At 30.5% G+C, this 14,157-nt stretch overlaps 2 protein-coding genes across 3 annotated transcripts; one reads left to right on the forward strand and one right to left on the reverse strand.

The window, feature by feature from the left end:
* The first annotated feature begins 8,904 nt into the window (after window positions 1-8,904).
* Window positions 8,905-9,723, forward strand: LOC123304822. Of its 2 annotated transcripts, none has more exons than XM_044886391.1 (2): window positions 8,905-9,417; window positions 9,475-9,723. In XM_044886391.1, exons 1-2 carry the CDS (start codon window positions 9,141-9,143, stop codon window positions 9,633-9,635), a joined length of 438 nt encoding a protein of 145 aa, XP_044742326.1. In that variant the 5' UTR covers window positions 8,905-9,140; the 3' UTR covers window positions 9,636-9,723. The 2 variants fall into 2 exon arrangements, with proteins under 2 accessions (XP_044742326.1, XP_044742327.1); XM_044886392.1 differs by having other exon boundaries at window positions 8,905-9,413.
* On the reverse strand, window positions 9,673-13,267 carry LOC123304819. Its single transcript, XM_044886390.1, has 2 exons — window positions 9,804-13,267; window positions 9,673-9,697 (listed from the first exon to the last, which is right to left on the reverse strand). Exons 1-2 carry the CDS (start codon window positions 13,265-13,267, stop codon window positions 9,673-9,675), a joined length of 3,489 nt encoding a protein of 1,162 aa, XP_044742325.1.
* Between the last annotated feature and the right edge of the window lie 890 nt (window positions 13,268-14,157).

Consider the following 14,157-nt stretch of genomic DNA (forward strand, 5'->3'; position numbering starts at 1 on the left):
CTTATTTATACTTAGTCCAGTCATAAAGACGTCTATGTATACATTTTGACTTACTTTGATCAAAATTTCAATGATTTGTATAGTCATGACTCTCATGTTGAAAAATCGGAAATTTTCAAAAAAAATTTCAAAAAATGTTTTTTCTATCGAAAAATGTCAAATTTGATCATTTTTGGCTTATTTATACTTAGTCCAGTCATAAGGACCTCTATGTATACATTTTGACTTACTTGGATCAAAATTTCAATGATTTGTATAGTCATGACTCTCATGTTGAAAAATCGGAAATTTTCAAAAAATGTTTTTTCTATCGAAAAATTTCAAAGTTGATCATTTTTGGCTTATTTATACTTAGTCCAGTCATAAGGACCTCTATGTATACATTTTGACTTACTTGGATCAAAATTTCAATGATTTGTATAGTCATGACTCTCTTGTTTAAAAATCGAAATTTTTCAAAAAATGTTTTTTCTATCGAAAAATGTCAAATTTGATCATTTTTGGCATATTTATACTTAGTCCAGTCATAAAGGACCTCTATGTATACATTTTGACTTACTTGGATCAAAATTTCAATGATTTGTACAGTCATGACCCTCATGTTGAAAAATCGAAAATTTTCAAAAAATGTTTTTTCTATCGAAAAATGTCAAATTTGATCATTTTTGGCTTATTTATGCTTAGTCCAGTCATAAAGGACCTCTATGTATACATTCTGACCTATTTGGATCAAAATTTCAATGATTTGTATAGTCATGACATTCTACTTGTAAAAACGAAAATTTTAAAAAAATGTTTTTTCTATCGAAAAATGTCAAATTTGATCATTTTTGGCTTATTTATACTTAGTCCGGTCATAAAGGACCTCAATGTATACATTTTTACTTACTTGGATCAAAATTTCAATGATTTGTATAGTCATGACATTCTAGTTATAAGATCGGAAATTTCCAAAAAATATTTTTTCTATCGAAAAATGTCAAATTTGATCATTTTTGGCTTATTTAAACTTAGTCCAGTCATAAAGGACCTCTATGTATACATTTTGACTTACTTGGATCAAAATTTCAATGATTTGTATAGTCATGACTCTCATGTTGAAAAATCGAAAAATTTCAAAAAATGTTTTTTCTATCAAAAAATGTCAAATTTGATCATTTTTGGCTTATTTATACTAAGCCCAGTCATTAAGGACCTCTATGTATACATTTTGACTTGCTTGGATCAAAATTTCAATGATTTGTATAGTCATGACTCTCTTGTTGAAAAATCGAAAATTTTCAAAAAATGTTTTTTCTATCGAAAAATGTCAAATTTGATCATTTTTTGGCTTATTTGTACTTAGTTTAGTCATAAAAGACCTCTATGTATACATTCTGACTTACTATTATCAAACTTTCAATGATTTGTATGGTCATGACTCTCATGTTGAAAAATCGGAAATTTTCAAAAAATGTTTTTTCTATCGAAAAATGTCAAATTTGATCATTTTTGGCTTATTTATACTTAGTCCAGTCAAGAAGGACCTCTATGTATACATTTTGACTTACTTGGATCAAAATTTCAATGATTTTTATAATCATGACTCTCATGTTGAAAAATCGGAAATTTTCAAAAAATGTTTTTTCTATCGAAAAATGTCAAATTTGATCATTTTTGGCTTATTTATACTTAGTACAGTCATAAAGGACCTCTATGTATACAGTTTGACTTACTTGGATCAAAATTTCAATGATTTTTATAATCATGACTCTCATGTTGAAAAATCGGAAATATTCCAAAAATATTTTTTCTATCGAAAAATGTCAAATTTGATCATTTTTGGCTTATTTATACTTAGTCCAGTCATAAAGGACCTATATGTATACATTTTGACTTACTTGGATCAAAATTTCAATGATTTGTATAGTCATGACTCTCATGTTGAAAAATCGAAAATTTTCAAAAAATGTTTTTTTCAATCGAAAAATGTCAAATTTGATCATTTTTGGCTTATTTATACTTAGTCCAGTCATAAAGGACTTCCATGTATACATTTTGACTTACTTGGATCAAAATTTCAATGATTTGTATAGTTATGACAATCTAGTTGTAAGATCGGAAATTTTCAAAAAATGTTTTTTCTATCGAAAAATGTCAATTTTGATCATTTTTGGCTTATTTATACTTAGTCCAGTCATAAAGACGTCTATGTATACATTTTGACTTACTTTGATCAAAATTTCAATGATTTGTATAGTCATGACTCTCATGTTGAAAAATCGGAAATTTTCAAAAAAAATTTCAAAAAATGTTTTTTCTATCGAAAAATGTCAAATTTGATCATTTTTGGCTTATTTATACTTAGTCCAGTCATAAGGACCTCTATGTATACATTTTGACTTACTTGGATCAAAATTTCAATGATTTGTATAGTCATGACTCTCATGTTGAAAAATCGGAAATTTTCAAAAAATGTTTTTTCTATCGAAAAATGTCAAAGTTGATCATTTTTGGCTTATTTATACTTAGTCCAGTCATAAAGGACCTCTATGTATACATTTTGACTTACTTGGATCAAAATTTCAATGATTTGTATAGTCATGACTCTCTTGTTTAAAAATCGAAATTTTTCAAAAAATGTTTTTTCTATCGAAAAATGTCAAATTTGATCATTTTTGGCATATTTATACTTAGTCCAGTCATAAAGGACCCCTATGTATACATTTTGACTTACTTGGATCAAAATTTCAATGATTTGTACAGTCATGACCCTCATGTTGAAAAATCGAAAATTTTCAAAAAATGTTTTTTCTATCGAAAAATGTCAAATTTGATCATTTTTGGCTTATTTATGCTTAGTCCAGTCATAAAGGACCTCTATGTATACATTCTGACCTATTTGGATCAAAATTTCAATGATTTGTATAGTCATGACATTCTAGTTGTAAAAACGAAAATTTTCAAAAAATGTTTTTTCAATCGAAAAATGTCAAATTTGATCATTTTTGGCTAATTTATACTTAGTCCAGTCATAAAGGACTTCCATGTATACATTTTGACTTACTTGGATCAAAATTTCAATGATTTGTATAGTTATGACAATCTAGTTGTAAGATCGGAAATTTTCAAAAAATGTTTTTTCTATCGAAAAATGTCAATTTTGATCATTTTTGGCTTATTTATACTTAGTCCAGTCATAAAGACGTCTATGTATACATTTTGACTTACTTTGATCAAAATTTCAATGATTTGTATAGTCATGACTCTCATGTTGAAAAATCGGAAATTTTCAAAAAAAATTTCAAAAAATGTTTTTTCTATCGAAAAATGTCAAATTTGATCATTTTTGGCTTATTTATACTTAGTCCAGTCATAAGGACCTCTATGTATACATTTTGACTTACTGGGATCAAAATTTCAATGATTTGTATAGTCATGACTAAGTCCAGTCATAAAGGACTTCCATGTATACATTTTGACTTACTTGGATCAAAATTTCAATGATTTGTATAGTTTTGACAATCTAGTTGTAAGATCGAAAATTTTCAAAAAATGTTTTTTCTATCGAAAAATGTCAATTTTGATCATTTTTGGCTTATTTATACTTAGTCCAGTCATAAAGACGTCTATGTATACATTTTGACTAACTTTGATCAAAATTTCAATGATTTGTATAGTCATGACTCTCATGTTGAAAAATCGAAAATTTTCAAAAAAAATTTCAAAAAATGTTTTTTCTATCGAAAAATGTCAAATTTGATCATTTTTGGCTTATTTATACTTAGTCCAGTCATAAGGACCTCTATGTATACATTTTGACTTACTTGGATCAAAATTTCAATGATTTGTATAGTCATGACTCTCATGTTGAAAAATCGGAAATTTTCAAAAAATGTTTTTTCTATCGAAAAATTTCAAAGTTGATCATTTTTGGCTTATTTATACTTAGTCCAGTCATAAGGACCTCTATGTATACATTTTGACTTACTTGGATCAAAATTTCAATGATTTGTATAGTCATGACTCTCATGTTGAAAAATCGGAAATTTTCAAAAAATGTTTTTTCTATCGAAAATTGACAAAGTTGATCATTTTTGGCTTATTTATACTTAGTCCAGTCATAAAGGACCTCTATGTATACATTTTGACTTACTGGGATCAAAATTTCAATGATTTGTATAGTCATGACTAAGTCCAGTCATAAAGGACTTCCATGTATACATTTTGACTTACTTGGATCAAAATTTCAATGATTTGTATAGTTTTGACAATCTAGTTGTAAGATCGAAAATTTTCAAAAAATGTTTTTTCTATCGAAAAATGTCAATTTTGATCATTTTTGGCTTATTTATACTTAGTCCAGTCATAAAGACGTCTATGTATACATTTTGACTAACTTTGATCAAAATTTCAATGATTTGTATAGTCATGACTCTCATGTTGAAAAATCGAAAATTTTCAAAAAAAATTTCAAAAAATGTTTTTTCTATCGAAAAATGTCAAATTTGATCATTTTTGGCTTATTTATACTTAGTCCAGTCATAAGGACCTCTATGTATACATTTTGACTTACTTGGATCAAAATTTCAATGATTTGTATAGTCATGACTCTCATGTTGAAAAATCGGAAATTTTCAAAAAATGTTTTTTCTATCGAAAATTGACAAAGTTGATCATTTTTGGCTTATTTATACTTAGTCCAGTCATAAAGGACCTCTATGTATACATTTTGACTTACTTGGATCAAAATTTCAATGATTTGTATAGTCATGACTCTCTTGTTTAAAAATCGAAATTTTTCAAAAAATGTTTTTTCTATCGAAAAATGTCAAATTTGATCATTTTTGGCATATTTATACTTAGTCCAGTCATAAAGGACCCCTATGTATACATTCTGACCTATTTGGATCAAAATTTCAATGATTTGTATAGTCATGACTCTCTTGTTTAAAAATCGAAATTTTTCAAAAAATGTTTTTTCTATCGAAAAATGTCAAATTTGATCATTTTTGGCATATTTATACTTAGTCCAGTCATAAAGGACCCCTATGTATACATTCTGACCTATTTGGATCAAAATTTCAATGATTTGTATAGTCATGACATTCTAGTTGTAAAAACGAAAATTTTCAAAAAATGTTTTTTCAATCGAAAAATGTCAAATTTGATCATTTTTGGCTTATTTATACTTAGTCCGGTCATAAAGGACCTCAATGTATACATTTTAACTTACTTGGATCAAAATTTCAATGATTTGTACAGTCATGACCCTCATGTTGAAAAATCGAAAATTTTCAAAAAATGTTTTTTCTATCGAAAAATGTCAAATTTGATCATTTTTGGCTTATTTATGCTTAGTCTAGTCATAAATGACCTCTATGTATACATTCTGACCTATTTGGATCAAAATTTCAATGATTTGTATAGTCCTGGCACTTTTGATTCGACATCGAAAATTTTCGATAAATTTTTTTTTCTATCAAAAAATGCCAAATTATGATCATTTTTGGCTTATTTAGACTTGATCCTATCATAAAAGACCTATATATATGCATATCGACTTACTTAAATTAAAATTTTACTCTTTTGTATAGTCCTGGCACTCTAGATTCGACATCGAAAATTTGCAAAAAATTTTTTTTAAATAAAAAAATGTCAAATTATGATCATTTTTGTCTTATTTAGACTTGATCCAATCATAAAAGACCTATAAATATGCATATCGACTTACTTGGATCAAAATTTCACTCTTTTGTATAGTCCTGGCACTCTAGATTCGACATCGAAAATTTTCGAAAAATTTTTTTTAAATCAAAAAATGTCAAATTATGACCATTTTTGGCTTATTTAGACTTGATCCAATCATAAAAGACCTATATATATGCATATCGACTTACTTGCATCAAAATTTCACTCTTTTGTATAGCCCTGCCACTCTAGATTCGACATCGAAAATTTTCGAAAAATTTTTTTTTTATCAACAAATGTCAAATTATGATCATTTTTGGCTTATTTAGACTTGATCCTATCATAAGAGACCTAAATATATGCATATCGACTTACTTGGATCAAAATTTCAATCTTTTGTATAGTCCTGGCACTCTAGATTCGACATAAAAAATTTTCGAAAAATTTTTTTTGTATCAATAAATGTCAAATTATGATAATTTTTGGCTTATTCAGACTTGATCCAATCATAAAAGAGCTATATATATGCATATCGACTTACTTGGATCAAAATTTCACTCTTTTGTACAGTCGGCACTCTAGATTCGACATCGAAAATTTTGGAAAAATTTTTTTTTATCAAAAAATGTCAAATTATGATCATTTTTGGCTTATTTAGACATGATCCTATCATAAAAGACCTATATATATGCATATCGACTTACTTGGATCAAAATTTCACTCTTTTGTATAGTTCTGGCACTCTAGATTCGACATCGAAAATTTGCAAAAAATTTTTTTTTAATAAAAAAATGTCAAATTATGACCAATTTTGGCTTATTTAGACTTGATCCAATCATAAAAGACCCATATAGATGCATATCGATTTACTTGGATCAAAATTTCATTCTTTTGTAAAGTCCTGGCACACTAGATTCGACATCGAAAATTTTCGAAAATTTTTTTTTTATCAAAAAATGTCAAATTATGATCATTTTTGGCTTATTTAGACATGATCCTATCATAAAAGAACTATATATATGCATATAGACTTACTTGGATCAAAATTTCACTCTTTTGTATAGTTCTGGCACTCTAGATTCGACATCGAAAATTTGCAAAAAATTTTTTTTAATAAAAAAGTGTCAAATTATGATCATTTTTGGCTTATTTAGACTTGATAAAATCATAAAAGACCTATATATATGCATATCGACTTACTTGGATCAAAATTTCACTCTTTTGTATAGTCCTGGCACTTAAAAAATTATGATCAATTTTGGCTTATTTAGACTTGACACAATCATAAAAGAGCTCTATATATGCATATCGACTTACTTGGATCAAAATTTCACTCTTTTGTATAGTCCTGGCACTCTAGATTCGACATCGAAAATTTTCGAAAAAATTTTTTTTTATAAAAAAATGTCAAATTATGATCATTTTTGGCTTATTTAGACTTGATGAAATCATAAAAGACCTACATATATGCATATCGACTTACTTGGATCAAAATTTCACTCTTTTGTATAGTCCTGGCACTCTAGATTCGAAATCGAAAATTTCCGAAATTTTTTTTTTTTTTCAAAAACTGTCAAATTATGATCATTTTTGGCTTATTTAGACTAGATCCTATCATTAAAGACCTATATGTATGCATATCGACTTACTTGGGTCAAAATTTCACTCTTTTTGAACGCGCCTAAATGCGACGTCCACGAGTGTGGACTGTATACGAACGAAAATATAATAAGATTTAATAAACCCGATAAAAAAAAAAAAAAAAACAATTATATTATATATACAAATAAATTTTCTTTGGGCTTACCTTGATTAATTTTCACCGGTAGTGATTGATGATTTAGGGGTAAATTCGGAAAAGGGGAATTGTGGATAAATCACCAATTGGCTGACGTTATTTGGCCGCTAATATGTTGGTTGTGGTTCAATTCACTTTATTTAATATAATTTTTCGTACTAAATTTCGAATCACTAAAATTCCTTCGATCTTCAAAAAAAAAACTCAACTAACTGAATTTATTTCAATGACTAAATTTATATTTAAGTATTCCAAACTAATTGGAATCGATTTAAACGAAAATACAAAACCAACTAACTGGTATCGATTTCTTTTTTTAACTATACAAAAAACGATATTTGTACAATAACAAAAGAAATATATTTTTTACAAATAAACTAGTGCCGACCTTTATATGTGTCGGTTGATTAAACTAATTTTTATTTATCGATATTTGATTTGATTCGATTAGTATAGGCGCCAACATAGCCCCCGCTCAGAACGATATTTTTTGAGCTAACTCAGAAAAACGCTTCTGAAACTAATCATTTTTTAAAACGATATGCAATGAGCAGTCTATCGTAAATAATAAGTCTACGGCGCAACATAATATGCGTCTGTGGCTAAGTAACATAACCAACCAAAGTGTCAAATAATAAACAATACAATAATTTGTAGACTTAAAGTTACTCAATGTATTCCAAAATAAAGACAATTTCATTTCATATTATCTGCAATCACTGGGACAATCAAAATATCGAAAAATCGAATAATTTAATAGTGTTATCAAATTTATAAAAAAAAAAAAAAAAGAAATAAAAACTAAACTAAAATTAATAAGGTGATGGGGCGGACAAATTAAATGAAAACATTGATTATTGTGAGGGTAAGGGGCATAATCTCACAACTGGTCGTTTATATAGACCCGATTTAGTTTTCACCTCTACCACCCGAACAATACCATCTATGCCAGTGAATAATTTTTCGACTCTACCGACTGGCCAACGAAGAACGGGTACGTTATCTTGTTTAATAACCACCAGGGTTCCTAATTGGATAGGATAACCAGGAACATTCCATTTTTGCCTTAATTGCATTTGTGTCAGGTAATCATTTCTCCACCGTTTCCAGAACCCTTGTACCAAATGATCCAATAATCGTTTCCGATCGAGTAAATTTACCGGACGGTTTGGAACACTTGGTGAAGGTAATGAATCTTACGGGGTCATGGTAAGAAAATGAGCTGGTGTCAAAGGTATGGGATCGGTTGGGTCAGTACTCAACCAAGATAGAGGCCTGGAATTTAGTAATGCCTCTATTTGAACCAATACCGTATTCAACTCTTCATATGAAAGAATTTGATCCCCGACAACTTTGTATTAATGGGTCTTAACACACTTCACTTGCACTTCCCATATACCGGAAAAATGTTGACTAAAAGGAGGCTGGAATTTCCAGGTAATTTTCCGATGAGCTAACTCGGCAGCCCATTTTTTTTTCAAATTCATCAGAATTCAATAATTTATATAAATTTTCTAATTCGTTTTTAGCCCCAATAAAGTAAGTACCATTATCGGAGTACACCACTGAACATGCGCCCCTTCTGGATAAAAAGCGTTTGAAGGCAGCCAAAAATAGATCGGTTGATAAATCCGACACGAGTTCTAAATGGAGAGCTTTAGTACATAAGCATATGAATAAACATAAGTATGCCTTTTGGCTCTTTACTCCACGATTTCGACTCATAGTAATGAAGAATGGCCCTGCAAAATCAACCCCAACATGTAAAAAGGATTTTGAAGTTTCTGAAACTCTAACTGAAGGTAAATCCGCCATTTTGGGAAAAACGGGCTTCGGATTTAATTTAAAACAATGGTTGCATTTCCTCAAGTTATGCCTAATTGTATTACGGGCGCCCAGTATCCAATATTTTTGGCGTAGTATGGATGAAACTAACGATGGCCCTGTATGTAAGTTTTCTTTATGACAATTTTCTATTAATAAATTAATAAAATTATCTTTCTTAGGGAGAAGTAGTGGATGCTTTTGCTCAAAACTAATATCAGCATTTCGTAAACGTCCACCTACACGTATCAGCCCATCATGCAAAAAGAGACTAAGTGGTCGTAAATTTGCAGTGGAAAGGCTTCTATTTTCCAACGATCGAATATCGTCTGCAAAATGGTGATTTTGAATCACCCTAACTAAGACTAATTCAGCTTTAACTAAATCGGAGGCGTTAATACTACCCTTAGAAGACAAAATTTTTATAAATCGTAAAATATAGACGGTTGTTCGTATCATTTTTTTCCAAAAAGAAATTTTCTGAATAAATGCATATACAGAATTTTCCTGCCTTTGAGTAGCAATCATAACCGTTAATTTTTCTTCAGGCATAACGTCCAAATTAACAGAAATTTTTCTTATTGGCCACGATGAAGGTTCTAATTTTAACCACTCTGGACCCGTAACCCAATTAGGCATTTTCATGAATTGAGATGGACTTAATCCTCGAGAAAGTACATCGCTAATATTTTGTACCCCCTCTACATGAAACCAATTTTCATTTGATACCAACGATTGTATTAATGAAACTCGGTTGGCAACGAATGTTTGCCAACGATAGGGTGGGGATCCAATCCAATTCAAAGTTACTGTCGAATCGGAAAATGCAAATAATTTTCGAACCTGAACGCGCGGTTCCAAACTGGACATTGCAAATTTAAACAACCTGGCCAACAAAACAGCTGCACACAACTCCAATCTTGGAATAGATTCCGTTCGCATTGGAGCAACCTTGGTTTTCGCACAAACTAGATTAACCAATATTTTATTAGTCGGCGTAACCGTCCTAATGTAAATCATAGCGCCATAAGATTCTAAACATGCGTCGCAAAATCCGATTAATTCAACCGGTAAATCTTTAATCGCCCCAAAATGACGAGGAATTTTAAACAATTCTAAACATTTTAAATCAGTTTGGAAATTTTCCCAGAATAAACAAATTTCCCTATCAGGAGCCTCGTCCCAATCCAATTTTAATATCCACAATTTTTTTATTAAGAGTTTTATTAATAGTGTTACAGGTGCTAATATTCCTAACGGATCAAACAACCTAGCGACTGTCGAAAGTACATTACGTTTAGTGCAGGGTCTAAGTTCGGCATTAATACTAAAAGTGAAAACATCCGAATGAGGGTACCACTGCATACCCAATATTTTCAGACTGTCTGAATCAAAGGATACTATTTTAGGAGAACGGTCCTTTTCGGGCACAAAAGAAAATAATTCCTGAGAATTTGTCGCCCATTTTGTCAATTCAAATTGGGCCGATCCAGATAACTCAATGAGCTGCGAATATAATTCCGTAGCTTCTTTGACCGTGTTGACGCTTGTGACCAAATCGTCCATGAAAAAATCACGTTGAACAATTGACGAAGCAAACGGGTATTTGTCGGCTTCATCTAACGCCAATTGTTTTAACGTTCTTAAAGCTAAAAATGGCGAACTCTTTACACCAAAACTAACGGTGTCTAACGAATATACTAAAATTTCATCGGTTTTTGAGAAGCGCCATAATATTAGCTGAAATTTTCTGTGATCTGGATGCATTCCGATTCTCAGATACATTTGACGAATATCTGCTGTGAATGCAACCGAAAACAAACGAAAATTTAAAAACAAACTAACTACATCCGATTGTAGTTTAGCGCCAGTATAAAGCAAGTCATTCAAAGATACTTGCTTTGTAGTTTTAGCGCTTGCGTCGAAAACGCATCGAAGAGGGGTGGACACACTGTCCGGTTTAAATACACCATGGTGTGGGATGAAATAATGGGGAATAGACGGGTTATTTTTTACTAAAGATATATAACCCTTTTCTAAATGTTCCCTAATTACGGCACTGTATTGTTGCTTCAACGTTGGATTTTTATCGAATTTATTTTCCAAAGCTTTAAACCGTTTTAAAGCGTTTGAGTATGACTCGCCTAATTTATTGGCGTTATGTTTAAAAGGTAAAGATACCACATATCGTCCCGAATTCTCCCGCATTACGGTCGACACAAAAATTTTCTCGCATTCCACATCTTCTGGACTCTCGAAATTTTGTGTTGGAATGTCCTTTAATTCCCAAAATTTACGCACCAACTTTTCTAATGGCGGTTTCACCTGAGTGTGAAAGGATTGTACCGACGTGGATGCTACTGGCAAATTGGGTACACAGCCCATTATTACGAAACCCAACTTTGTTTCAAGGGCAATAAGTGAATTAATTTTACTTTTGATTTTACGTGATTCTAATAAAGTGGCAAACATTTGAGCCCCTAATATGCCCTCTATAGGACCAGGCTCACAAAATTGATCATCCGCTAATGGTAGATAACTAAAATGTTCCCACGATTCTCGTAAAATTTTGACATTAGGTAACCGATCTGTGATTTTTTCGATTACAAAAACATTAACTTTATAGTTGACGCATGAATTTAAACGTGAATAAATAATTAAATCCGAGGCTCCTAAAACCTGACTGTCCCCACCAAAGCCCTTAACAACCATATTCGAAGACGATATATTTAATCTAAGTTTCTTAATACAACCTTCCGTCAAGAAATTCCCTTGACTACCAGAATCTAACAAGAAACGTACTCTATGCCTGACACCGACATGATCGTATACATGGACAATTACCGTTGACAACAACACTGTAGAACCGCATTTGATTATAGAATCATCGACTGTCGAACAAAATGCTGACGTATCACTTTGAACTACACCGGGGCTACTTGGACTGGTAACAGAATCACTTTGACTCACAACGGAACTTGTACTATTATTATTTGCAGGCTTGACGAAATGTAGCAAACTATTGTGTTTATAGTGGCAAACGTTACATACGGACGGACTTTTACATTGTACAACCTTGTGATTTTCAAAACAATTAATGCACATACCTTTCCCTTTTATTATTTTAAATCTATCCGATGCAGATTTATCCAGAAATTTTGTACAGGTTTTTATATCCGTATGTTGATTGGAGTTACAAATTAAGCAACGATTGCTCTTTCGATTGGTTTCTCCAAAAAATGCGTGTGATTTTGATTTTACATTTTGGTATGTCGAACTGGATTTTCCATGACCTAATGTGCTATTGTATATTTGAATCTGCTGCTTGATAAATGCAGTAATCTCCGCATAAGTAAAGATACTGGAATTTCTTCGCGTATTTTCAAACAGATTGCGCGTATCTGGTTCCAATTTCGACCACAATAAATATGCGTACGTAAAACCTAATAAATCAGCTATATCTAATTCCTTAAGGGCACGGTATGATGCATCACATCTGTCTAGGATATTATCCAAATTATTGACTGAACCTGACTGTGCAGGTTTAAAATCCAAAATTTGTTGTAGGTAAGAACCGGCCAGGATACGTGGATTTTGATACCTTTCGCAGAGCTTATCCCAAATAATTTGATAATTCGATCCAATAGGGGGTAAGCCAGTACAAACATTTTTTGCCTTCCCCGAAAGCTGTCCTATTAAATAATTTATTTTGTCCAATCGACTATTAGTGTGAATGGAGGACTTAAAACACTCATAAAAAATTGGCCATTCTAGGATATTACCGGAAAATGTAGGTAGAGATAATTTAGGCAGCTTAGGCATCATTCGAGATGATGATTCTAAATTGGAAACAGATGCCTCGTTGACTCTGACTTCGACTTTCTGGGTAATATCTTCAGCGCAAGTTAATATTTCGCAATATAAATCGTCGAAAGCTTCGAGAAGTTGATAATTGGGTACAAAATCGGGATCCATTTTTAATTTCAATTCGTTTATCCGTTCAATAATATCGATGTAGTTAGCCTTGGTTTCCTCTAAACATTATATTTTTGTGAGGAAATTTTTACGCACTGTTACATTATCGATATCCTGAGTATATTCAAATAATTTTTGAATTCTTCGGAAAAACATTTCCTTTCGGCTATTGAGAATTTTCAGTTTAGCCTCATCACTCGCCATTTTATTTTATTTTTTTTACCAAATAATATTTAAATCTAAGAAAAATGTAAACTAAGTATGGGAATGAAATAATAAAGAATTGTTATCTAAATACGAAATAATAAAAAATTAAATTAATTAAATATTAAATCAATTAAATGCTAAATTGCATTACAGGTATATTGGAAACGGATAATTTTATCAGAATCGAATAAAACTGGAATAAGCTCATGAATCGAAAATCTAAAATAATGGTCAAATAAATGAAATTGCAGATAATACGCAAATCGAAAATAATCAATAATTACAATAAATATTTCAACAAATGATTGAATCAAATTTATTATTATTACTCCCAAATAAATTCAATTAATAAACAGCTTTTTGTAAACCACTGTTACATAATTTGAACAAACAAATTTTTATTTTTCACATACTAGTCTGAAATTACGCAATACAGACCGCGTTTTTTATCAAAAAAAAAAAAAAAATAATAATTTCGAGTATGTTGTAATTTAAATTAATTCATACTAAATCGAATTAATCAAATATCGATATTGTTTAATATAACATCCATTCAATATAAAAACGAAGAAAAATATTCTAAATCTAAATTGAATCAAATATGATTCAATATGATCCGACACCGAAGGATCAAATTTATGAACGCGCCTAAATGCGACGTCCACGAGTGTGGACTGTATACG

Source organism: Chrysoperla carnea, unplaced genomic scaffold (assembly GCF_905475395.1).
Source record: "Chrysoperla carnea unplaced genomic scaffold, inChrCarn1.1, whole genome shotgun sequence".
Lineage (NCBI taxonomy): Eukaryota > Metazoa > Arthropoda > Insecta > Neuroptera > Chrysopidae > Chrysoperla > Chrysoperla carnea.